This window comes from Pelobates fuscus, chromosome 3 (genome assembly GCF_036172605.1).
Source record: "Pelobates fuscus isolate aPelFus1 chromosome 3, aPelFus1.pri, whole genome shotgun sequence".
NCBI classification, from domain to species: domain Eukaryota; kingdom Metazoa; phylum Chordata; class Amphibia; order Anura; family Pelobatidae; genus Pelobates; species Pelobates fuscus.
In genome coordinates this window covers 273,951,421-273,978,745 of record NC_086319.1, presented here as the reverse complement: position 1 = coordinate 273,978,745, position 27,325 = coordinate 273,951,421, and the positions used below count along the sequence as shown (strand labels likewise).

At 41.3% G+C, this 27,325-nt stretch overlaps 1 protein-coding gene across 2 annotated transcripts in view; it reads right to left on the bottom strand.

Annotated features, from left to right (window-relative positions):
- Positions 1-26,582, bottom strand: part of GGCX (gamma-glutamyl carboxylase) — a 51,675-nt gene extending 25,093 nt beyond the window's left edge. For both annotated transcript variants that reach the window (XM_063448581.1, XM_063448582.1), the window contains exons 1-11: positions 26,483-26,582; positions 24,870-25,085; positions 20,411-20,569; positions 20,058-20,223; positions 15,471-15,549; positions 15,255-15,361; positions 7,230-7,393; positions 5,919-6,178; positions 5,468-5,599; positions 4,575-4,726; positions 4,129-4,298 (exon numbers count right to left, since the gene is read on the bottom strand). In XM_063448581.1, coding sequence (XP_063304651.1) covers positions 4,129-4,298; positions 4,575-4,726; positions 5,468-5,599; positions 5,919-6,178; positions 7,230-7,393; positions 15,255-15,361; positions 15,471-15,549; positions 20,058-20,223; positions 20,411-20,569; positions 24,870-25,085; positions 26,483-26,504 — 1,627 coding nt within the window. In that variant the 5' untranslated portion in view covers positions 26,505-26,582. The remainder of the gene's footprint in view (positions 1-4,128; positions 4,299-4,574; positions 4,727-5,467; positions 5,600-5,918; positions 6,179-7,229; positions 7,394-15,254; positions 15,362-15,470; positions 15,550-20,057; positions 20,224-20,410; positions 20,570-24,869; positions 25,086-26,482) is intronic.
- Between the last annotated feature and the right edge of the window lie 743 nt (positions 26,583-27,325).

Here is a 27,325-nt window from a genome sequence, read left to right as displayed (position 1 = left end):
TTTACACACTTTAGCAATCTCTATCTTCAACTAGATCACACGCGCTAGTCAGCCCTTATTGGGCTTTTCTAACCCTGTTCCATTCCCCTCCTATACAGGCGTCCCAGATATAGGGGAAAAAGGTTTTAAACAGTGTCTACAATGGTGGACTGACACTCGAGAGGGGTGGGTCCCCCCCAAGTGCGTCTTCCCAAAACGTAGACTAGTCACTAATTGGAGCGAGGTGAGAAGTGTGTGACCAATCACTTCTCTCACAAAAGAAATAGGAGAGGATAGAATAATAATATAGGAAGTATAGAAAAGGGAAAAGGCAAGGAAAAATCCTTAGAGACAGACACAGGAGTTTAAATAACTCCTAATTACACAAACAAAACAACAGTACAATTGAAATATAGTGCATGCATCACAGTTCAAATGAAATCAACAATAATCCCTTTCCTTTACTCGTGTGCTTACTCCAAAGTCACCTCCCTCAATCCCGTAGTATCTTACTACCAGCGGCCAAGGATAACAGCTAACACCGGTCCGAAATCCATATGCCTCCCTCGTCACAGCAGCCCACTAATAGTGTCTGCGCTACCCTCACTCTTGTAGTGCCCCTATAAAGACCCACTTTATAAGTCCCACTACTCCGTGGTGATGAAGACAGCAATGCCTGCCCGAATTCACACACCACCAAATAAAAATTGGAATGGCTCCAGCTCAGCGCTCAAAGCTGGAGGGTACCACCACTCTGCAAGCAGAGTAACGTGCACAGAGAAGCTAGCTAGGCTATCAAAGTGACACAAGAAGGATCCCCAGGAAACTATGAGTCTACACAATCTCCACAGATCCAACACACCTCTTTTTCCCTACAGCCCCAGCCACGAGGCTCCTAAAAGAGTTAAACAGGAAAAGATGACCCCCAGGAACACATCCACAGGTCAACCCCCCTTTTTCCCTACAACCACAGCACCGTGGTTCCTAAAAGGGGTAAAACAGGCAACAGAAGACCCAGGCAAATCCCCTCAGGTCCACCCCCCTTTATCCCAAAAGGGGTAAAATACAAACAGATAGACAGATATACTGAAGACCCAGGCAAGTCCCCTCAGGTCCACCCCCCTTTATCCCAAAAAGGGGAAAACAAGCAAGACAGAACCCCAGGCAAAACCCCTGCAGGTCCACCCCCCCTTTATCTCAAAATGGGGAAACAGGCAAACAATTCAAACACACCCAGGCAACAGATAGACTAAAATGCAGGTAAACAAGTGAGTAACGAGACACCGGGCAAGATATTACCTGTCTTTGATGTCCTCCCGGGAAGCAGTCACAGACACGTGGACGGGTCAATCAAAGGGGCCGGAACATACCGGTGGCTCTGCAGAAGTCTCTACCGTGTACTTGGAGGTGATCAGTCTCCCTTCCTACCCCCAGGATTCCCCCGTCCAACAGCATCTTCCTTAGGACGGCTCACCGGCCAGAGGCCATAGCCCGATGCCCCACGTTGGGCGCCAAATTGATGTAGATTAATTTAGAAATAAACAAATATGTTTAAATGTCTATCTGTTCCTGTCCAAATCTGAGATGATTAAATTGCGTATACGCAGAAGTAAGCTCACACTGACACATGGAGTTCAGGTTAAAAGCACTTCAGAAAATTTAATACAATCTGGTTGGAAAACAGTTGTGTAGATCTTTTTAAAAGCAAAATGACATCATCATTGAATATCAGATAATAACAAATAAACATCATTAATTGGATTAAACGTTATGTGACTATATCAGTGTCCACCCATCAATATTATTAATTGGCTCAGGGATTTGAGTGACCAGCTAGGTGTCCTCCCACCGGGAGGTGGTATTGTTCTGGACAAGGGTGTGGACAGAAGGCTCAGGCGCCATCTTTCCCAGCATGAGGTTTACTCGGTGGAAAGGGGGGCTTGAGCGTCATTTTACACAGTCAGTGATATCGGGCCTCATGTCCAGGTGCAAGGTCTCTTATGAATAGAACATTTCATTACTACTGTGTTCTCGTGGCCTTCAAATTATACTATGTTGCAAGTTAGGGGAAAGTCAGTAAAGTCAGCAGTTCCTGAGTTAATCATGTCTTTATAGAGAATACAGTCTTTGTCTATTGTATTAGATGTGCTGGGAAATTCTGTCATGTAATGTAGTTTTAAAATGAACAAGTTAGGTTATGAGGACAAAATGGAGGATTGAAGAAGTCAGGTTAGGAGGACAAAATGGAGGATTCACAGTATGCAGTTAAAATGGAGTTAGTACAATAATTCAATACAAGTTCAATAAAGATTTTTAATAATTCTACATCAACACGTGTGTGTCTTCAGTTTTTGTTATACAACACCAGAGGCTAATAGTAGATGTGGCTTTGTGGCTGATATATCATATACACGCTTCTCTGAATAACTAATATTTGCTGGAAATCCCCATGCAATACATGGCAGGTAAGTGGCTGAGATTTCACCTACATGTCTGGTCCTTCTATTGTTTGTAAAATATGTAGTCTGGCTTCCATTTACCTTTACCAGGTCATACCTGGCCACACCTAGTTGCTATTCCTGAATTGCAGCTCCATTGCAAGTGTCACCATGCTCTTTAATAAATCTCCTAGTTGATGAAGAGACCTAGAGAGACTGGCAAGTGAGACACATGTTTTGGGCAGAGTGCTAATTGCTGAATGTCCAGCTTCAACAGGAGTATGCTCATATTGTGAGATAGTAGAGGGTGTTTGGATGGGAAATTATGTCCCAGCACATGCTGCCTGTCTAAAGAGAGCACGCTGACAGAGTGGGAGAGAAGGCCGAGCTGAATAGTACGCAGTTATCCAGATCTCTCAATTCTACAGACTAGACAGCAGGAACTAGATATTGGATTCATTTCTCTCCCATCTCGCCATAGACAAAGGGGAGTGTAACAGTGAATGCGTTAGAAATATAGGAATTATGTGTGTCTGTGCATGAGTTGGTTGTGACTATGTATATGTGTGTTTGCATGTGACTGACTTATGTATGTGATTGAAGAGTTATGCAATTGTATGCAATTTCCAAAAAGGTACTAAAAAAAAAAACCCAAAAAAACCTTGCTGTTTTCAGCTAAAAGGGAAAATCGGTAATGAGACAGAAATGGGGATTTTACCTTTTAGCTGAAAACAGCAGGTAATTATTTTTAGTATAAGACTCACCTTGGCATAGCAGGTGAGCTCACATGTTAATGGCCATTGGTGTGATACAAAAAAACTCCAGTTATTTAAATGTGCATAGGGATTTGGGATCATGTACAGGAAGCTTCATGGTATTGTTCTATGTATTTGGGCTGATGCTTACTGTAGCCATTGGTGCTGCCAAGGAGTACTGTGAGTTTGAGCACAGACCTAAATTTTGTATGTTTAAATAAATATGTATGTGTAATTGAACAAAAGAGGCTGGCTAAATACATGTTTACACACAATTATATATATTGGTTGGGTCTGGTTGATTGGGAGTCCTTGAACCCAAGCAGCAGAACGTCTTAATAATTAATAAATACTATGTATATTGTATTTAAACCAATTTATTATTACTTTTAATTGTAATTTGCACATTTGTAATTGCCATGTTCTGCTCAAAATGATCCCATAGAAGCCATCACTGGCATGATTTTCTAAGATTGCTATTCCAGTTATATGCATTCAACGAAATACCTCTTATAGGGACAGCCCCCTAAAAGCACTTTATCTTGCTGAGAAACTTTGTGTGTGTAGAGAGTGTGTCCTCTTTTTTTTTTTTTTCCATTTTGAAAAAGTACAGGTTTCAATAGAAATTGACAGTTTTATAAATTAACCTTGTTTAACCCCGCTGGCAAAGACTTCTCACTGAGCTCCATTGGGAAGTCTGTGATTGGACAGCCACAGAAAGTCTGGGCTGAGTTAGTAGGAGAGGGCTTGCAAAGGCTTCAGTTAAGAGAACTGCAGGTTTTGCAAGCAGTTTTTACTATTACTCAGTTAAAAAAAAAAGAAAAAAAAAAAGAAGGAAATAAATGTATGTTGGCATTTGGGTTGGTCTACAAACAGTGAGTTTTATTTATTTTGTATTTGGACAGCAGAGTGTCCCGTTAACTAAACATGTTATCATAGAGGATATAATTTCATACCTGGGAAATCTGCAATGAAGACCACATCTGTCTGATTGTCCAGTGAGTCCTCCACCTCCTGGAATTTTGCCCTCCAAGGTGAAAGGTCAACCAGAAGGGGTTTCAACCAAGGTGTTCTATGGAATGGTGACCAATCAGCTTTCACAATGTCCACAGTGGGGTCAAACAGCCTAAAAGCGGGTACAAATTTGTGCAAGCATTGTTCAGTCATTGTGTAGAAGCAAATATGTGGAACGCAAGGATATTTTATTTAAATAACCACAATCATAAGCTACATTATAGGAGCAAATATTTATTGGATATTATTATCTACATAGAAGAAATATATGTCCCAATTTCAGAAGTGACTGAATATTAGCTTTAATACTACGTGGTATGGCAATTATTTAACTGCAAAAATGACAGATCTAACACTCACCCTGTCATGCAAATCAACTATTGCTCACCTCTGCTGGAACCGGTCATTGATTGAAACCCACACGTCAAAGTAGATCTCAGGCTCAGAAATGTTATACGCCCCCAAAAGACCATGAAGACACACAGAATACTGCTTCAACATATCTGCGTGGTCCTTCCAGCGTCGTGTCTGGGTAAACACCTGGTAGGAATACAGGGTGTGGATAAAAGTCACATGATGGAAGAGAGGACACAGTGGCAGCAGACAACTACCAGGTTCTGCTAGTGCTTTCTAACTGTAAACAAAACCTCGGCCATACACTCTCAGGTTAACGTTTTTCCCAGGGAGAACAATGAAAGATGTAACAGCAATAATCTAGCACACCTTTTTAAATTAGTTTTTGCCTCAATTCAAAAATACAATCGCTTAATTAATAGATTGATAATGCACAGTCAACAATTCTTAGAGGCTTGGAATAAAGAATACACAGTGCAACATGTCAAAACATGCATGAAAGGAAAGTCAAGGTCGCCCAGAAAGGATGGACTAGAAGAGGATGAAATGAGGGTGGACAACTTACGTTAGCAGAAACTAGATATTATGAGATTGAAAACAAGGCTGCAAGCATAGAATTTCTACAAATCACACTAAAACAAAAGTGAAAGTGCACTCTGAATGCAAACAAAGTTACCCTCCTAATCATCGGAGAACTAAAAAAATAACAACATAAAATATACAATGACACTGCTCTGTGTTTTTGAAAGAAGTGGGTTACATCACACTCTGAATTTCACAGTCGCTGCACTCGCATTTGCTCGAGCCAATATAAACCGGCTCCAAAATATTAATCTAAAGATTCTCTGACAAGTCTGGCATTCCGTCTCATATTTATCAGGACGCAGGCGCAGATATTGTGTGAGCCTTGCATGCAGGGAGACTTACCCCAGGATTAAGATACCCAATTTCCCCAGTTATTCCATCTTTATAGGTTATTTTTACATGTTGGTGTGATCGGGAGTGAACCATCATATCCCACGAGTAACCATACAAGCCATTTGTCCAGTTATTGTAACCCTGAGGAAAAAAAAAAGACAAAACTATTCAGTTCACACAAAAATAGATGACAAGCAAGCCCCTTAAATTGAAGATAACTTCTAATACATGGGGCGAATACAAGAATGATGCAATTGAACAAGGCAGAATAAAATAAACAGTATAGAAATTAGCCTTTGTAGCAATGGCCGCACCTCAGTCATAATACAAGTCTCTATATGTTAGAAATGAGGATACCATGTTTGAATATTCTACTGTAATGTCAGAATCAGACCCTCCTTTCCTGAGCAAAAAAACAAAACTAGATTGACCCATTTTGGAAAACAAAAATCATTTGTACCTGTGTAATAAAATGTGAATACGGCAAGAACAGCTGTTCTATTATGTAGAGCACAGTGAAGGCCGCTCCTATTTTATGGCGCAATCTGGAGTGTGATTTGCCTTTGCGTCCTGGGTACACACAGGCCGCACTCTCCTGTGGGGGCTGTGTGGCGGGCAGAAGCCAGTGCAGGCAGGACGGTGACTTAGCCACAAGTCGACGAGGCCAGTCAGGATAGCAAAACAATGGGCTTGTGGCCAACATGGTGTAAGAGAACATGCCTAGAGCACAAAGGACAAAAGTTTAACCAGAGGGACCTAATCTTATACACACAGGAAACACACTCCAAAAGATATGGACACAGATGTCACCAAAGTTAGTGAGTAGTGGTAGTAGTGAGTAGTAGTAATTCCCAGCTGAAAAGTTTATTCTCCCACAGAAAATAATAGGAAATGAGAGCTTTTTAGTGAGTTGGTGCTATACAAAAAAAAAAAAAGGAAATAAATATTTAAATTCACATTGCCATTTAAACTAATAATTTACATTACAAAACTTAACCTCATAAGTTAGGGCAACAACTTGGATGCAGAGACTCATCACACCTCTATGTATTTAGCTTAGTACAACGTTTCTATCTCTGTCCTACTCAAACCTATCACCGTTGAAGTGTGCATATACAGAACGCAGCTTTTTTATGTGACAACATAGATGGATGCCAAGACATGCATAGAATCTGCAGCGGCAGACTTTTTTTCATGGTCCTGGATGTTGGAAACCTGTCAGTATTTTATGGATGCAAATATCTACCAGCTGGTAGTAAAAACAGCTTACAGAAGACATTGAACAATAACATTGGAAGTGGGCCCACAGTTGGGAAGGGCAGAAGTATGAACAAATACAATGAGAAAATAACACGATAATATACGGGTGTGGAAATGTTTTGGACAGGGACTACCTACAGACTGAAATGAGACAGAATTAAGAACTAAATAATTAATAATTAATAAATAAAATAATTTAAAAGTATTATAACTTTTTGTAAGAGCAGTGTGCTACATAAGAACAAACAATAGCTTATCCTGTTTTATGTTTTATGGAATGGGAGTTACATGTACAGTGAATGGTTTCTTCTCCCTCATGGATGTTCAGAAGGAGGTGCTATGCCTACATGTGCAGTATGACATGGATGGAGTTTCCATATGCAGTGGGAAGTATTAAAGGTTGAAGGATCCATGTGCAGTGCAAAAACATGGAGGACAGACAGCTAAGTTTACTAATAAGGAGGGAAGTAGGTGTAAACATTGCTGGAGGCTAAATGCATTTATCTCTCACCAATACTGAAGAGCTGTGAGTTCATGCAGTGGAAATAAGAGACAAAAAACAAGGCTGCGGGGCGAGTGACATCAAAGAAGAGCAGATAACCGGCTGTCAGGTCCAGAATAAGGCCTCCCCAGTGCACAATGACAAGGTTGGTCATCTCCTCTGACATGATCAGTCTGTAGCAGAAATATAGGGAAATGTTACTTTCTGACAGTACATCTCACAACTCTGCTCTGACATTCTACAACGGAAAGACATGCACTACACTCTGCTTCACTTTTATGCATGGAACACCAGCGCTGCAGGTTTAGCGTGGCCAGGCCCTCACTTCAACAGTACTCAAGGCAACCATACCCCGGGTGTTCCAACTTCTGGACTGCCAGAGCTCACCACTACAAGCCTACCCATTGTAAATAAGGGAATATTCAAAACGGATTTGTTTTCACATTCACACTACTGTTCCTTGTAAAGACTTTACTTTGTATATTTAAGGCTTTCTGAAAGTTCTAGGCTACTCTGCATCAATATCAGAAGGTTAAGGTTCCTGTGTTCTGGCAAGTCTGATACTGTATACTGAAAGCTACAGAAGAATATGTCTAAGAGAGAAACTGCAGGAGCTGGGCAGCCTGTGCAATGTCAGAAGTAAGCAAACAGCACCACCTAGTGATGGCATTAACTCATAGATGATAGCAGAAATGTTATCACATAGGAGGCTTCATATTTGCATAAATCTCTTTACTGAAACATAACAGCACAGATCATAAGAGAACAACCAATCAAAAAACACTTCAATGTTATACAAAAGGACCTGTCACACATCACTTCCTCTTTCTTTGCTGCTCCAGCCATGTACAGGTTAGAGTATTTTGTCCTTGTGACTGTTTACGGTTACTTGTCAGATTTATTCTGTATTCTGGGTAATGAATCACTGGTATTTAAGATTGCTTTATTAGCGGATATATCTTTGTACAGTTTGAAGATTGTATTATTAGGTAAACTGATTTATAGGTTGTATTCTTTCATTGTGTGTTATTTCACTTTAAACAAAGGTTACTATATTTGTATTATATAGGTATTTACCCTGCTGTTCTTGTTAGCTTGTCCCCACTACCGTTCTGCTAATACTTGTTTCCCCTTTTTACCTGCTTTTCACAACACTCTTTGAGGCCTGATCCTTCTCTCCTTGCTCCTAGGACTGTCCTGGCCCTTGCCCCTCATGCTGATCGCGGCCATCGTGCTCTTTTCAGCCTGTTTATATTTCTTTGGGGCTAGCTGAGGGTGTGTGCGTGGTGGGCGTGATTCTTCTGCGAGCGGCGGGCCTGCAGAAACGCGGGTCACACCAATCGTTGCGCGCGCGCGCCAGCCATCTTGAATCTCGCGAGTGCCGCGGGATTCATGTTGCCCGTTTCTTTTTTACTTCCGGTTTGGTATTACTGCAATCTGGACTAAATAACTTACCTTCAAGCTGTATCTGAGGCTCCAAACTCATCCACAGCTAAGGTACCTACTACAAGTGATTACACATACATGCTGGGCTGGTACATGCTGTTTGCGGACAACAGACTGACATACACTGAGGTGTAATTGCTATGTGGAAATTTATGGAGCTTCACAGCCATATACACGGTGCCATCCCACTGGAGACTGCAGTGCTGATTTCTCACCTACAGTCAAAGTACTTACTACAAGTTATTCAATACGTGCTGGGCTGTTACATGTTTGCTGACACAACAGAAATTGTCATACACTGAGGTGTAGCTATGTGGGACCATGTTGGGCTTAACAGCCATATAGAATATGCCTTTTTGATAACATTAGTTGCCATATGTGGGTGTTCTCATGGCACACCACCTGGGGTGAGGAGATTTGGGGGCTCACAGGTGTTCTGCACATGCCCTACAGGGATCTCCCACATCCTTTATGTTGTCTGGAGATACATAATCACACCATGCAGAACTATCACGCATGTGGTGTACACCTGTTTTATTGCGGACCACGGAGGTACAGCTTTGACGTGTAACTGGGGTGAACCCCTCGAAGATACGTCACCTTGGCAACAATTACGAGGTTAACCCCTCAATATCACCCCGGATGGGGAATTAAGCTGGGGATCAACCCCATAATTCTGAGACTACCACGTCTCCCATTCAATTAAGAGAAACCCCCTTTCGTACACCTAGAGGGTGAGCCCCTCTTTATTGCACTATCATTGTAGACGGCTATACCGTGAATCTGATCCCTGGGTGAGCTGGGAGCCTGGCACCTTACGTGCGTCTCCATTTATCTTGCTCCTACTGATTGCCACTGTCCTCTTACAGGCAGACCGACCACCATGAGCGACACACCTCCACCAACGCAGGACTTTCAGGCCATGATTAATGCCGCTGTTGCGGCCTCCGTTTAAAAGGCCCTACTACGGGTCCTGCCTAAATCTCAGCAAACTGGGCCACAAGACTCTGATGCCGCCCTGGTATCTGACACTCCATTGAGCCAGACAGGGCCCAAACGTCACGGGATGGGTTCCAGGTCCCCGAGCAAGTCTAGGGGCAAGCATTTTGAAAGAGTGGACTGGCAAAACCTAACCCACTCCGACTCCAAGTACGGGATTGAAACCATGCTAGGTGACGAATATCAGGAAAAGGGTACCTGCACACCTCCGCCCAAGACCACCGGAGGAGGATTTTTCTGGACAAAATGTGGGTACCCATGTTCGATCCACGCACTATACAACACCCCAGGTTGTCGGTATGGACAATGCCAGATCATCTGGCACAATTCGTCCATTATTGGACCCGCAATTCGTCCATATTTGGTGGCTATCACTCTGGTATCTGAGTTTTCATGTCTCGGGTTGGCAGAGACCCCAGGAAGGGCGTCGAGAAGGTGCTAAAGTTGTCACAAGACAAGCTGTTGGAGCTACTAGGCCCATCCTATTCTTTGTGGATCTGGCCCTCTCACAGGGCACGCAGTTGGACCCAAATGACTTCAGAGGATGGCCCATCGCTCTATCTGCATGATGGGTAACACCAATGCGACCCTCTGTACAGCGAGATGCGAGACAGCACTGTTGAGGATGGACTCAAAACTCTTGGAATTGGGCTCCAAAGAACTGGGACCCTTGACAAAGTGACTCCTCCTATTCGGTGAGCCTTTTATAGCAGAGTTTAAGCGACAGGTCAACCTGTTCACGACGCTGACCAAAGCCCAACCTTCACTCAAGCACGGCTTCAGACCACCACCCGGCAGGGGTGTTTTGGGGAGGATTGGTCGGCAAAGGGGCCGAGCCACCAGCCGATTTTGGTCCACTGGATCCAGGCCCTTTTCACAATCGCCGACCTTCTATCCTACAGAAATGGTTAAAGATCACGGCAGATGCTTGGATCCTGCAGACGGTTTAGGGCTATACCATCGAGTTCCACTCCCAACCCATACAAACCACCTGACCACCTCCGTTGCATGTAACAAGAGAACACTGACTCCTCAAAGACGAAGAGATTCGCTCTCTAGTCGCCAAAGGCACGGTATGATTCGCCCTGGACAATTGGGGCTTCTACGGCAACATTTTCCTGGTCTGAAAAAAACTCGGGAGACTTTCGGCCAGTCATCAACCACCGCCAGCTCAACGACTGTGTCGTCTATTGACATTTCATAATGGAACGTATACATCTACTCTGGGATCTCCTGCTGGTCATTGATTGGCTCTCTCGTCTCAATCTCAAGGACGCGTATCGTTCGGTACCTGTGGCGTCTACGAGTCATTGCTTTCTAGGTTCGTATGGGGTCGTCGGTCATGTCAATTTACGTGCCTGCCTTTCGGCTTCGGTTTGGCTCATGGTGCCTCACGAAGCTACTGAAGCCTGTCATGGCCCATTTCCAATCTGGGGCATCCGTTGCCTTGTCTACCTGGACGACCTGCTGATCTTCTGCGACGCAGAATCCAGACTGCGCTCACAGACATACTTTGCCGTTCACTTTCTGGAGTCTTTGGGCTTCGTGGTGACCAGACAAAAGTCAGTCCTTTCCCATTCACTGGTAATACAGTCTTTCGGTTTCGAGATAGACTCAAGGGATTGAGTCCTCCGACCACCTGCCACGAAGATTGCATCCATCCGAAAGGAGATTCGACAGTTCTTACACACGGATACGGCTCCTCTGCGACTCCTCGCGTGGATAGTGGGCCCTCTGCCTCCTTGACCCAGGCGATATTTCCAGGGCCTTTGCACTACAGAAGTCTGCTACGACTGAAGGCAAAACATTTGCGTGTGGGTCACTTATACGATCTTTGGATACCCCTATCGCGAGAGATGCGGCCAGAACTTTGTTGGTGGCTACTCCACATGAAAGCCTGGAATGGCCGGCTAGATTTGGACCAACACCGGAAAGGACTTTCCGACTGTGGCACCCTGCTCCGCATGGACAGTTTTCAGCGGTCCAATGCTTCAACGGACTGGGCAGAGCCAGATCCCGATCCTTGATGGAGGCGGCAGAAGACATATACAAATGTTGCCTCGCCCGCAAGATCACACTACTGGCAGAATACCATCCGGGGTATGGGCAGCTGGATTTTGTCTTTGGCTGGAATAGATTCCTGCTTCAGTGCACTCTCGGATCGCAGAGCTGCGGCGTCACGAGCTTTGTTAGCGGGCGCATCATTGGCCGATATCATACGATGTGCGGACTGGTCACGGGAATCTACTCTCCATGTGTTTTATAACAGACAGTCCTCTCACGCTTATTTCACTTTTCTAAATTCTCAGCATTAAAAACGCAAATATGAAGCCTCCTGTCATGTGATAAAATTGTAGATTATGCCAACGTAGTGTACCTATAATCTTACTTTTAGTAATGGCAGGAGGCGAATATTCCCCACCCTATTGTCTCTTCCCCCCCTGGGATTTCTATAATTCAATATTTCTGTAATTTTTTTTATGATATTAGGATATTCTATGATCATATATGGTGCTATTATATGTATTGTATAGTATTATCGTCTTCTAGTAGCTAGATAGATTGTTATAGTCGTTTCTACCGGCTAGGCATGACTGTTATATTTAATTTACATCTAACTTAAGTAGTAGATCGACAGTTATGGTATGTTAGACAAAATGTCACTTCAGATGCCTTTACTTCTTTCTGTTTCTTTTCAGAATGACCGGTGCTTTCTACATCTATTCTGCAATCTACGGCGGTTATGGACGTTTCCACAGCTACAGTTTTGATTTGTTTATCTAGGTTATGTTTGGACTTTTCGGACATTTGAACCTTACCTTTATCCGTTCGCTACAAAGAAGGAGGAAGTGATGTGTGTGACAGGTCCTTTTGTATAACATTGAAGTGTTTTTTGATTGGTTGTTCTCTTATGATCTGTGCTGCTGGGAGTTTCAGTAAAAAGAGAGTTATGCAAATATTCAATCACGAAATGTATCCCTACCCTTGTTGGTGGGTCCAACTAATGGAACTCCTCAACACTGGCAGAAATTCACCAAGATTGGACACTCCAGACGTGTCCTGGGGCTTAGCCCATAAATAGAGAATAGTGAAGGAATTTACTTAGACTATCTGGATACCAAGTCCAGAGGTCTATAGTAAGTACTGGAGTAGGAAAGATGGGATTACCAAATTAATTAAATGATATGAACGTAAAGAGTCACTTAGCAAATATAACAAAATAGGTGGTCAAATACCCGAATTGGGTAAAAAAAATCTAGCCACAGTGGCTCACCTCAAAATATCTTAGTCAATAGGGTACTTTATAGATTAGTCTTAAGAAAGCTACAGATATTAGAATTTAATCATGGTAGGTCAATTCTGATAGCTACAGACAGTAGGTAAGCTTAGCTCCAAGTTGCTAAGTAAAGTATTGACTAGAAACACTGGTCTTTAGGCTGGGAGCAGACTTGGTTGTAAAGCTCTATAGGCCACAGCTAACGTCTGTGGAGTTATCTAAATGGAGCAAACAGGATTTAAAAAGTAGTCTTGCAAATAATCAACAGGACAAAACTGCAAACATACCCACACATATGAGGGCTAGATAACTGTAATGAGACCTACTCGTAATATGCCCAACCCCAGCCCCTGACGAAGGTGCATTACAGAAAGCACCGAAACGCGCGTCGGGTTTCTCTTTCCTTTCACTTATTTTTTCACTAGGGCACTGTCACTATGTGTAGGTAACCAACAATCTAAGTATGGTTCTACACATTAGATCACTCTAATTTTCACTTTCTTTATTTTTCACCTCATTACACTGGACATGTTGCCTGGGAGCAGCTAACTATATACTCTTAGACTTAGTACTACATTCCTGCAAGCTTTTCCCATTCCCCCCCCCCCCCCTGTTTTTTTCACATAATATGGGTAAGATATACTGTGAACCTTAAATATTATGAGTAGGTCTGTGTTTCTAGTCAATACTTTACTTAGCAACTTGGAGCTAAGCTTATCTACTGTCTGTAGCTATCAGAATTGACCTACCATGATTAAATTCTAATATCTGTAGCTTTCTTAAGACTAATCTATAAAGTACCCCATTGACTAAGATATTTTGAGGTGAGCCACTGTGGCTAGATTTTTTTACCCAATTCGGGTATTTGTTATATTTGGGCTATTTTGTTATATTTGCTAAGTGACTCTTTACGTTCATATCATTAATTAATTTGGTAATCCCATCTTTCCTACTCCAGTACTTACTATAGACCTCTGGACTTGGTATCCAGATAGTCTAAGTAAATTCCTTCATTATGCAAATATTCGCCTTCTGTCATTACTAAAATTAAAGGGAAACTCTAGTGCCAGGAAAACGATCCGTTCTCCTGGCACTGGAGGGTCCCTCTCCCTCCCACCCACCAATCCCCGGTTACTGAAGGGGTGAAAACCCTTTCAGTCACTTACCTGAGGCAGCGGCGATGTCCCTCGCCGCTGTCTCCTCCTCCGCGACGCTCCTCCCTGTTCTTCCGTCGGCCGGTGGGTGAGACTGATCCCGCCCACCGGCCGAGGAGACCTAATGCCGCGCATGCGCATTACGTCACCCCATAGGAAAGCATTGAAAACGAATTTCAATGCTTTCCTATGGGGATTTGAGCAACGCTGGAGGTCCTCACACAGCGTGAGGACGTCCAGCGACGCTCTAGCACAGGATCCCTGTGCTATAGAGCAGGAAGTTCCCTCTAGTGGCTGTCTAATATACAGCCACTAGAGGTGGAGTTAACCCTGCAAGGTAATTATTGCAGTTTATAAAAAACTGCAATAATTACACTTGCAGGGTTAGGATTAGTGGGAGTTGGCACCCAGACCACTCCAATGAGCAGAAGTGGTCTGGGTGCCTGGAGTGTCCCTTTAAGATTATAGGTACACTACGTTAGCATAATCTACAATTCTGAAACATTTTCTGTCTAGACTTTCAACAAAGGATCCATGTTCAAACTCTATGCTCTCTGTAATAATAAAGGATATATATCAATACACACATTATTTGAGTTTTATGCTTCTTAGGCTATCATGTATGCAATCATAAATTATCCACTCTATGGTGTCTTCTGTGTCACTGTATTTTCATGGAAGATAATTGTGACTGCTACTGCATTATAATATTTCAAACAAGAACTACCCCCAAAACATTAAATCGCCAGAAAACCTTAAAAAAAAATACAGATGTAAACATTTTTATAACTTAACAGAATAATTGCACATGGACATAAATATAATTTTCATAGTAAGGTTGTGTAAATCAACTGCTTTTCCCGGAACAGTATGACATTACTAAATTTTATAAAAGATGTAAAATAGATAGAAAGATACCTATTGTTAAGTGCAATCTCACATTCCTGAAAAGGCACTGTACAGTTATACTTTGTGTTATTCCAATGGTTATAAATAGGGATACTATTTAATACATTGGAATTGTTCACTTACAATGAGTCTTTAGGTTTGTAATTGTTCACTTACAACAAGCACACAGGTTAAAACGCACAGAAATATATATATATATAAAAAAACAAAAACCATGTTCATGTGACTTCCGCCTACGCGGTGTCTTACTTGAAAGGGTCGAACAGCCAATGTCGAGACAGAGACCCCATTGAATAACCTTCAACCCAATCAGCATCCAGCTTCTTGATACCAGCAATAAAGTACACAATAAAAATCTGAAAGAATACAAAATAAATTAAAAAAAAATATAAATAAGGAAGTGGTTTGAAATGCCAATTATTCAGAAAGGGTTTAAAAAAAAAAAAAAAAAAGGAATGTTTTTACCTGTGTCCTGAGCAAGGTGTAATTCCAAAGTGGGACATGTGCATTTCGCTTGCGGGGATTTAGTAAACCATCTATAGACCTGTGGAAATTAATAAATAATACATAAGGGCACATATATAAAGGGAGAGATCACAAAAATTACAAACTGTACATGCAGTTCCTGAAGCTGTATTAGAAGGTTTAATATAGAAAGAGAGAACACATACTGAGAATTAACAACTTCTCTTTTCATTAAGTAAGGTAGAACTCTACGGGGTTTTTTCACTTAATAGCGACTTATGGTGAAGTGAAAAACAAACTGGTAATAGAACATTTGGAAACATTGTCTAACTTAGGTATTTTTATACTTGGAAATTCCCTTTTAACCCATTGCAATTCAAAGTTTGAAATACAATGGATAGCAGAGAGAAATTCAAAGGTATGTGTATTTAATACAGTTTACGTTGCTTCTATATCTACAATTAAAATGGTAAGATGACAAGCTGAATGTAATGAGGACATAGCACCCCAAAAAGGGGATGCTAACAAGGCCAAATTTAACATAACATTTTGAAAAATCCACACACAGAGCTTATAAAATCTCCAACAGAATGTAGACTAATACATAAGCACATCTTACCTGGCATTCCGTTATCCATTTACTACATGAATTCAATCCTATCTAGCTTGTAGTCACCTACTACACATAGTGCAAAGGTAAATTTATTGATTTCGTTATTACAGCATATTGAAAATTTGCACATTGATGCTAACAGTATACAAGTTTGAACAGAAAGCAATACATAAAAGACTCAACATATACATTTTTAGCTGTTTAGGTAACAATATATAAAATAGATAAATGTTATAACCTACAGTACCGTGGCATGTTTTTACATGCCATGTATATTTTAAGTAATCCATTAACACAACAAAATAAATTTCACTTAGTGCAGCAGTTTTAGTGTATAGACCAGGGGTAGTCAACCTTTTATTACCTATAGCCCACTTTTTTATCTTTTCATGGTAAAATTTCCTTTACCGCCCACCACAGTAACTAATTTTATAGCTCAAATCTGATTTTTTTTTCCCCTTTAAGATGGACTTAATATATATATATATATATATATATATATATATATATATATATATATATATATATATATATATATATATATATATATATATATATATATATATATATATATATATATATATATATGTTTTCTATTTTATATTCTACCTTTTTTTTCCTATGTGTGTCTGTAAGGGGCTGCGTGTGTGTCTGTGGGGGGGCTGCGTGTGTGTGTCTGTTAGGGGGCTGCGTGTGTGTGTCTGTTAGGGGGCTGCGTGCGCGTGTCTGTTAGGGGGCTGCACAGGGATCAAGTCCTGGGGAATAAAGTGTGTGAACTCACCCAAGATCCCCCCCCCCCCAAAAAAAAATATATACTTGTATGCATATATAAACGCACACGCACACACTCAGACACACACTCACAGACATATACACACAAATTATTATTATTTTATTTAAAATTTTAAAAATGTCCACCCAGCCTCCCTACTTGGAGAGGAGGTCCCTGAGGTCCAGTGGGGCTTCAGTGCGGCGGGCGCCTGTCTCCCGGTCAGATGCTGCAAGGGAGCTGTGTTCTCTCTTCTCTCTCGCCACACCAAACAGCGCACGGGGAGCAGAGAGAACACAGCTCCCTTGCCGCGTCTGACCGGGAGACAGGAGCCCGCCGGAAGCGTCCACCTCTTGGGGCCCCCTCCGGAATAAAAACGGACCTTTGGTCCATTATCTGACGCTGAATGTCCTCACACTCTGCATGAGGAGCTCCAGCATCAGACTTTCCCCAGAGGAAGGCATTGAGAATAAATGCTTTCCTATAGGGAAATCCTAATGCGAGCACAGCCATTGCTAACGTCGGCGTGGGAGGAGCGTGGGCGGAGCCTGATCCAGCGCTGAGGGGCATCTGTGCTGGATTCAGGTAAGTGACTGAAGGGGTTTTAACCCCTTCAGCACCATGGGAGGGGGGGCAATGCAGGATTCTACAGTGTCAGGAAAACTGCAAGTCTTACCTATACCGCATGCTCTGAACGAACAAGGTTATCACCCTCTGAAAATTAGATAAGATAGGGCAATGGAGAGTGATCTGTATAAGAAGGTATATGTTGGATTAAAAAAGTGGATATTGAGATGGAAGTGTGAGAATAGGACGCTTATAGGAAAAATGGTATGGAAAGAAGAGCAGGATGGATAATTATGAGGGAGGGAATGGGAACTGAAATGGAGGGAGACATGGAAGGCAATTAAGTTTTAAACAGATGAGAGGAAATGTTTGATTCAGAAGGATTGAAAAGCAGATACGGATTGTATATTGGAAGATGCAGAGAAGGAAGAATGGGAAATATAAATACAGTTTCCAGTATAACCCTCTCCGTTCTATTCTATTTAGGTACAATCCTTTTCATACATATCATATTAGTCATATCACTCCCTACCTAGAATATAACCCACTTCCCAATCTCTTTATCAATTTCCCTAATACACCACAAGAGTGTCTTTTTCAATGATGGTTAACTCTGTCACATCTCCAGCTAATCAGTTATTCCATACCAACTTCCTTTCTTCCTCCATTAATAGTATATTACACTCATGCCGCTCTTCACACCACCTAATAAATGTCCCAAGTGAGACTCCATCTGCTGTCTACTGCCTGCCTCTGCAACAATAATGGCCCCTGTAATACTGAAACTCCAGCATGCCGATTACACTGAGATCAATGCTGTGTAGCAAACCAATCCCATTCACACTGAACATGGGGACCCGCAGAGAGACCCTGAGAGAGTTTGTTCAGATCCTGGAGGTCTACCTTGAGCAGCTTGCAGCCTTAGAATCACCACGACTGAGAGCCATCACTCAGCCGCAGTGATTTCAATAGATTTAGAGGGTTATATGCAGTGCTCACTTTGATCTCTTCATACAGCTCTTTTGTCAGTCTGGGGCCACTAAATGTGATTTAACCCTACTCAACCACATTGAAAGAATGAGGATTTAAACCCCCATTTAAAGGGTTGTATGCAGCTCTCACTTTGGGCACTACATACAGTCAGGAGCCAATAAATATGGCCCCAGCTGATAGAGCAGGAATTTAAAGGATTGAGCAGGGATTTAAACCTGGTAACACCAAAACGTTAGAACATGTCATTATGCCGCAACGTCCTTAAAGCCCATGCTTTGTAGGACATGATAATACGTCCTTAAAGGAGCACTATAGTGCCAGGAAAACAAACTTGTTTTCCTGGCACTATAGGGTTATTAGGTCCCCCCTCCCTCAGGGCCCCCCTCCCGCTGGGCTTAAGGGGTTAAAACACCTTCAGCCACTTACCTTAATCCAGCGCCGGGCTCCCTCGGCGCTGGTGACCTCTCCTCCCCCTGCCGACGCAAGAGCCGCGCACGCATTCAAACCGCCCATAGGAAAGCATTGCTCAATGCTTTCCTATGGACGTCAGCGTGTCCTCAATGCGATTTTCGCATTGAGGATCGCAAAAGCAGCCTGTAGTGGCTGTCAAGGAGACAGCCACTAGAGGCTGGATTAACCCCAAATATAAACATAGTTTCTCTGAAAGTGTTATGTTTACAGCTGCAGGGTTAAAACTAGGGGGACCTGGCACCCAGACCACTTCATTGAACTGAAGTGGTCTGGGTGCCTATAGTGGTCCTTTAACCATTTAACTAACCCACAAAGTGGTAAAAATAAATTGCAGAATTTAGCAGAAAGCTGGTATCTGTTCTTTGTCATTTAGGACAATGACAAAAGTGATATATTTTGCTATTAAAGGAACTCAGCCACCAAAAATAAACTTTATCTAATATAAATAGATAGAATAGAATATAGTTTCTATACAGCTCCCTTTGTCTGAATTGCTTTAACTTTTTTTTTTTTTAAAGAGCCCTCTAGTTTTCATAAAATATATAAGGAAATTTAGGGACTAATATGTCTAGCAGTCAAGTTGACAAAACTTGACAATAGGCAGAGCTTAAAAGACCACTCCATAGCCCATAAGCACTTTAGCTTGCTCAAGTGCTTATGGGTGAGCTGTATCCTATTTTAAGCCCAGTTTATAAAAGTGCCAATTGTGATGAGGAATTGTCACTTTCACAACTACTTTTAACTCCTACTTGAACATAACTGCCTCCTCCCCTACATCAGCACATTCAGCTCTTCCAGACCTTTGATCAGATGTGTGCACACACACAAGTGCACCAATTCAGAGGCTTCTCAATTTTTTGCCCATTTGGGCTATGAAGTATTCCTTTAACTAAGGTTCCGGACCAGTTGCTAAGCTAATTTACCAACACTCAGTAAAAGGAATTCCACAGATTGGAAAATGGACATCACGGGCAGAAGAAAACAGAATTGATATTGCGGTCCAGCACAAGGAACTGAAGATAATAAATATGAAAAAGGGAAGGTGGCAATGAGTGGAGACTTATCAATACGTTACATGGAGATTAAGGAAGGAAAACCATAGCAGAATAACCACACAAAACATGACAAGGCTGCTTTAACATTAAGGAACAGATCACTTAATAGCAAATCTTACCAGTAACGGTTGGCGTTAAGCAGCGTGAGTTGGAACCCAATCAGTCCATAAAGATAAGAGTGGTTGTTCCAGGACGTTTTGTCCAAGAAAAACACATACCAGTATGGCAGGAGAAAAAGGAGGCAGCTTAGGCGGTAAAAACATCCCAGGGTAATCCCCAGTGCACCTAAATGAATATAAAATTAAATATTTGACATGAAGATTAAGTTGGAAAGAAAGAGAGAAATGCTGGTCAGACATTGACCTGCAGAAATTGATATTCTGACATAATTTTAAAAAAACAGAGGCATTTAGGAGACAAAGACATAGGGCATATATTTTATAAAATACATACAGAAAAAAATATCTCCTACCAAGAAGCATGATGACATATGTTAGGTACATCCAGTCCAGAGTCAGCGGCTGCAGGAAATTAAAAAGTGGGAAGCGGCATACATCCAACCCATCCAAATACTTATGGTCCAGATAACTGAGGCCTCGTTCCTGAGGTATGTCCAGAACCATCAACAGACCTGTATAGAGCAACAAAAGGATATTGAATCTGTGTGGCCCTGCAGAACAACAGAATATAAAAACTCTATACAATGATAAGGGAGGAGAAGATAATAATAAGGTAAATAATTTTCCATAAATATCCACATAAAAGGGGGAAAAAGTGGGAGCCAAATCATAACATTTAAAATGTTTATGCTCTCAGAATTCCTTAGGCTTGTTTGATTCCTTTGGGATCAAGGAGTTCCCTGTACATCCCTGTTCATTCTATTCATTATAGCTTAAGGAATGAGACACCCCCTCCTTTCATGGTGTGACATCACAATGGGGATCTGCACTTCCGCTGAAAGTAAAAATCCTAAATAACTTGTGCAGACTTTCAAACAGCTCAAATGTTTTCATGACTGAAGTCATTTTTGCACATCTACAAGCATGGAAAAAAAACAGTATTTACACTCTAAGTGGCATTGGAGTTATAATATTGGACCCTACAGAACATAAGGGAGTCTAACCTTGGGCCCAGCTATCCCTACAGACTTTCAGGACACCTCTTAGGGCTAAATGGAGAAGTGATGCTTGACCGGCCACCGCGCGGTAACCAGAATCATCCTGGACTGTACACCAGATTGGAAGATTCAGTGATCTAGTCACACTTCAAGTGGGCATCTCTTGGTCTCTGAACCACCAACCTGAGCTCTATTTGGAGGGGAGGTCAGGGTGGTTATGAGGTGTCCAGCAACACCAAGGACTTGAAGGAGCTCCCTTCTACAGGGCTCTGAGAAGCCATTATTTAAGCTCTCATGTATAGCTATTGGGAATTACTTGTGGGGAATACTCTACTTTAGAGATATTATTGTAAGGCGCCATGATGTCTGCTATTTAATTACCCCGTCTTTGATTGAGTTATGTCCCAGACACCAAGGTGGGATAGTATTGTTTGGTTTGATGACCCCCAGTTGGGAATGGCTTTGTAAATATGTGTGAATTTCTGAATAAAGGTTGTACATGTTTACCATTCATAAAGCCTAGGCTGATGCTTGAGGATGGAGCTATAATTATTCTAGCTGTGCCAGAAGAGATTGGAAGAGATACTGAATTTGAATATAGGAGCTCCGTCACATATAGCATTGAATATTTGTTATGTTTTCAGACACAAAGTGCATAAAGGGACACTAAGCACCAAAATCACTACATCCTAATTAAGTGGTTTTAGTGCATAAATGCTCTTTTTGTTCTTGGACAGTTTCTGAAAAATAATATTAATAAGTATTGTCCGTGAGCTGCTAGAGGCACTTCCTCGTTAATGGAACACTCCAAGCATGATAACCACTACATTTTATAGTAGTAGTTATGGTGCTAGCCCCCATCAAAGCAATTAATCAACTCATTTAGTAATGGTTTGACTTCTTACTTAGGAGTGGCTGGATGGTGCTCCCCAACTCCTCTCAGTTGGGAATGGTAATCTCTGAGCTAAGCTTGGTAGCTTTATTTATTTTCTTTTTCCTCTCCATTTATGCGGAGAATGTAAAATAAAAAATAAATATATTTATTATCAAAGTTAGCATGTTCCTTTAAAAAAAAAATGGAAAAGGAAAAAAAAAAGAAAAGAAAAAAAATCTAATAAACTTTTACAAGATCTAAGAAGATAGATGAGAAAAGTGACCCCTTCACCTCTCCAACTAACATTTCAGCTTCTGTGTTTGTGAATGAATAATCCCCCCACACCATGTAAATAAATCAAAGGTCAGGCTAACATTGCGTCACCTCCCCCCTCTAGCTACACAGGAGCATGATCCTTGTAATAATAGACAATTAGTGGATGTTAAAGTCAGTAATGCCTAAATAAATGTGATGTGCGCATAAAATATAGCAATAAATTTCTATATTGGTTTTATAATCCCAATAATACCAGAATTAAAGTTTATCAGTCATGCTAGACACAATTTAAAGGGACACATCACTGCCCCCCCAAAAAAGAAAAACAAATCACTACTTCGTAGAAGCGTTTCCATGCATGAACAATAGTGTAGTAGATTGGTGGAAGAAGTGAGTGTCATGTTAACAGCAATGAAAGAGAAAGTGACTATTAACAGAACCACCATTATCTTTATGATAAATTATACATTCATTACTTTAGGAGCTCTTATCTGTTAATGGGAACCTGTCATTACAGATTCACATTCATTTATATGAATTACTTTTCATTCAGCAAATTTTGTATAAATCTGCTCTGTTAGCAGCATTGTACTAAAAAATTTGGTTGTTCGTAAACTGCATAAAAAAAACCTGGCTAATCGGTCTGTGCAGTTCTGCAAATGACATTTTCAGCCGTTAGTAAATATATGTGTGTTTACTCACTAAATTAGAATTGGTGCACATAAATAATACAATGTGATACTTTATTAAAAAAGGATTTGCTCTCATTTAAAGTTTTTGGCTTCGAATGAGACAGTTGTCTCACTCTGCAGGGTGAAAAAAGCAGTTAAATATGATTCCCCCTCCATATTTACTTCTTTCTTATGCTTTCCACACCTACGCAAAGAAGGGATATTGATCTAACCAATCAGTGTCCCATCCTTAGGAATGCTGCAAAGGTGCATAGGGCATGCCTGACAAGATTTACACATGTGCATGTATTAGACTTCTTCACCTTGCAACATCCTGACAGGGAGAGAAGAGAGGGAGTCTGATCAGTATGATTATGAGCAACCTCTGTTTATGGGTTTCTCTTTCCTACTGCTGTACAATGATGCCTTGTTTCGGTCATTAGTGGGCAGGTCTGAAACGGAGATCAATGTTTAAAAGTATGGGGGCTATAGAAACTCCCCTAGCTGAGAGGCCTATATTTAAGAAAGCAATGTAACCATGTAAGTAAGTTTATACAAGTTTATTACATACTTTGCAAAAAAAATCTTGCTTTATTTAGTTTTTTTAGATTTGTTTAAAAGGTGTTTGCTTGCTGGTTTAAAAAAGAATTGTCAAGTGATGCATGCCCCCATAAGTATTAAAAGATCATAAATAAATAGCAGTAAGGTAAAAGGTGTTCAAACAGACACTCAGTAGGCTCTTGCATTTCAGATTCTTCTCACTGATCTTTCCCAGAATTCACTGGTTTTGGGAAAGATAAAGAGAGGGAGTTGGAAGCTGATGTGTGATTAAAAACCCTATTTGTTACTATATATGCACATTTATATGTTTGTTAGAGATGACAATGGAGGTTACGGATGCTGCTAACTATATCTCTCCAGCAAAATAAATAAAGATGGGGTACATTGCCAAAGATGGGGTACATTGATGTTGTGGCAGGCAAATAAAACAAATAAAATCTTTCAACATTGAAGTTGCGGTTTACTGGATAGGTGAGTGCGCTGGATCTTGTGTATTGTATAAATTGGATCCCAACTGCACCCCATTTATGCATGTTCAGGTGAGTGAAATCCCCTGGTTTCATTATATATATATATATATATATATATATATATATATATATTTATTTATTTTTTTTTTTTTTTTTATTTGGGAGTCTAGCCAACTCCTTGGTTTTGCACCCCCCCCCCCCCTCCCCCCTCACAGGTCCCTATTTAGCCTTGTACTGCAGAGAGCCCCAGATGGAATTTTTTTCCCCAAGTAAGTGGGTTAATCTCATAAGAGCAGACATTAGGCTGTTAGTGTAGGACCTGCCAAAGATGGGGTACATTGAGGTTGTGGCAGGCTTATGCAATGTATGATCATATGATGTAACTAAACCCATTATTTTTGCATAGATTAGGTGTTGTTTTTTTAAGAAATCTGTCAACATTGAAGTTGCTGTTTAGTGTATTGGTTGAGTGCGCTGGATCTTGTGTAATATATATATAAAATGATTTATTTTGGAGATTTATCAAGGCAAGGCATGTACTCTTTTGTGTGCAATGTCTTAAATGAGAGAGATGAGACATTACATTTGTTTCCATTGTGATCACTCTTTAATTATCACTTTGTTTGAGAAAGTAAAGCTTTTTGACTTGATAAACCTTACCCGATATGTATATCTGGACTATGAAGCGGTGTCAAGCTTAAGAGTGCATTATTTTATTAGGAGGTTTTTCTATATTTTTATATAGTTATTCTGCTGTTGTGCACTAGACTTTCTTATTTTCTCTTGCTAGTGAATGCTTTATATTACTTTTGGATTTGTGGAATAAGTCTAAAATAAAAAATTAAAACAATCTGGATGAATATATGTATTGTGTATCCCATTTAAAATACCTCAGTCCTGTTTTAGCAGTAAATATAGACTTTTGTGAATGAGATGCTAGGTGAGTGGGGGCAATAGCTCACCAAAAAGGAATCGGAATACACCAAGTCCTGCAGGATCGGTGGGTCTATTCATTAGTGTAACAAAGCGATGCCAGCTGGAAAAATCTGACCAGTTGAATCCAAACACCCTGCGCGTGAAGCTGCCATTCGGTCTGTGTGGCTGAACCTTCTTCTCTGCTGACCGGGGTTTGTTATTCTTCTGCTGTTTCAATGAAGAGGACTCGGCCCGCAAAGAGGCTGGAGGAAACACAACATGGAGTATGATCAAATGTAACCTACAATATGCAATCTTCTACTAATGTGATTACAACTGTGCAAACAATAGTACAAGTCACTCATGATAGATAAGATAGATAGATAGATATAGCATTATACAAATATATCCAGGGCCAGTAAAGGAATTTTAGAGAAAGGATCTTTTAGGACAGACGGAAGTGTTCTTTACAGCAAGTACAATAAAAATGTTTTGAAAAAAACAAAATATGTAAGGATATAGCACTTAATATGTGTGATAATAGTTAGCTGTTCAAAGGAGATATTTGGAAGCCACTCAATACAGCTTTGTACCATTTCCTGCAGTACTGCTCCACTCAAAACATCCGTCTCCCACTCCCTGTAATGTTGCCCCACACTGCACAACACCCTTTTAGCACATAAAGGGACACTCCACTCACCACATTATGCATTTTATATTTATTTACGGTATATTTAAAAACAGCTTACAAAAGATGGAGTTCTCTTGGGGGTGTAAGAGGCTTTATTTATAAAAATGCTATTTTTTCTTGAAATCTGTACTTGTTATAAAATGCTAATAAGGACCACTCTTCACACACACATTAAGCATTTTAGGGGTGGTTTAGGGGTCTGGAGTGTCCCTATAATGCAACATTGTACCACTAAACACATCTTTCTACCACTCCCTGTAACACCACATTCAGAACGTCTATCCCAACCTCCACAACCCTCTCCCTGGAACACTGGCCCTTTCATTACTCTCTTGTTTCATTCCTTGCAACATTGTCTCACTCTCTCCTTGCAACATTGTCTCACTCAATTCCTCACTCTCTCCTTGCAACATTATCTCACTCAATTCCTCACTCTCTCCTTGCAACATTGTCTCACTCGATTCCTCACTCTCTCATTCCTTGCAGCATTGTCCTACTGAATTCCTCACTCTCTCATTCCTTGCAGCATTGTCCTACTAAATTCCTCACTCTCTCATTCCTTGCAGCATTGTCCTACTAAATTCCTCACTCTCTCATTCCTTGCAGCATTGTCCTACTGAATTCCTCACTCTCTCATTCCTTGCAGCATTGTCCAACTCAATTCATCAATTGCCCATTCAGTGCATCACTTGCCCACTCCTTGCAAGATTGTCCCATTTTGACAATCCCCTTCTCACACCTAGCAGCTCTGATCCATTCAGTACAGCCTTCTCCCTAAAACAATTTCTCACAGAGTATATCCCTGCCCGACTTCATGCATCGCTGTGCCATTACCTGACCTGAACTATCCTCTTCGCATATTAAATGTTAGTGCATAGCACTCTCTCCTCGTAGGTTAATATGACAAGAGCTGTTAATCTATCGGCAAATTCCTCCCTCACTAATGGCATACTCTGCCGGGCGTATTACCTGCAGCTCTGTTCCGCTCCATCACCGCTTACAGAAAGTTACTTTTTGCCAAAGTGCCACTGAGGCACCACCGTGTCCCCTTCCTCGCACATGCGCAGCTTCTAATGCGTTCCAAGCCTCGCAGTGAGACAGTGTTTTGTGCGATCTGATTGGTCAGTGCCCTGGAGAGGGTGTGTAACTAGAGCCAGGGCTCTGCCAGGTACACACAAAGTATGTGATTGTGTAACTCTGGGTGCTTGTATGTTTACCAAGTTGAAACAAAATGTGCAGCTGGTAGAATTTTATTTATTGGGATATTAGCCTTAATATTTACAATATTGCCTTTAATATGTACAGTTTAAAATACTGTACATGTTCTCACTTTTATCATTCACATAGCTAATTAGTATCAAACTTGTTTGAAAGTTTGTTTTTATTGATATAAAAGGATGAATTTTCAGCTTGTGCCGATATTTTTCTTTTGAGATTCAGAATATACTGCAATAGCAGCGCTGGCCAGTAGGTGGCGCTGTGTATAGAAAGAGGCAGGGATAGGAAGCTACATTCCTGCTTCTCTCTCCTGATTGAATCTGCAGGGGAGCAGCACAGAGTGCAGCCAGCAACTCCCAGATTGCATAGGCAGCCTACAGATCAAGTAAGTGAGGGATGGGGTGCAGCCTACAGATCAGGTAAGTGAGGGGTGGGGGGCTGCCTACAGATCAGACAAGTGAGGGATGGGGGGCTGCCTACAGATCAGGCAAGTGGGGGATGGGGGGCAGTCTACAGATCAGGTAAGTGAGGGATGGGCTGCAGCCTACAGATCAGGTAAGTGAGGGATGGGGGGCAGACTACAGATCAAGTAAA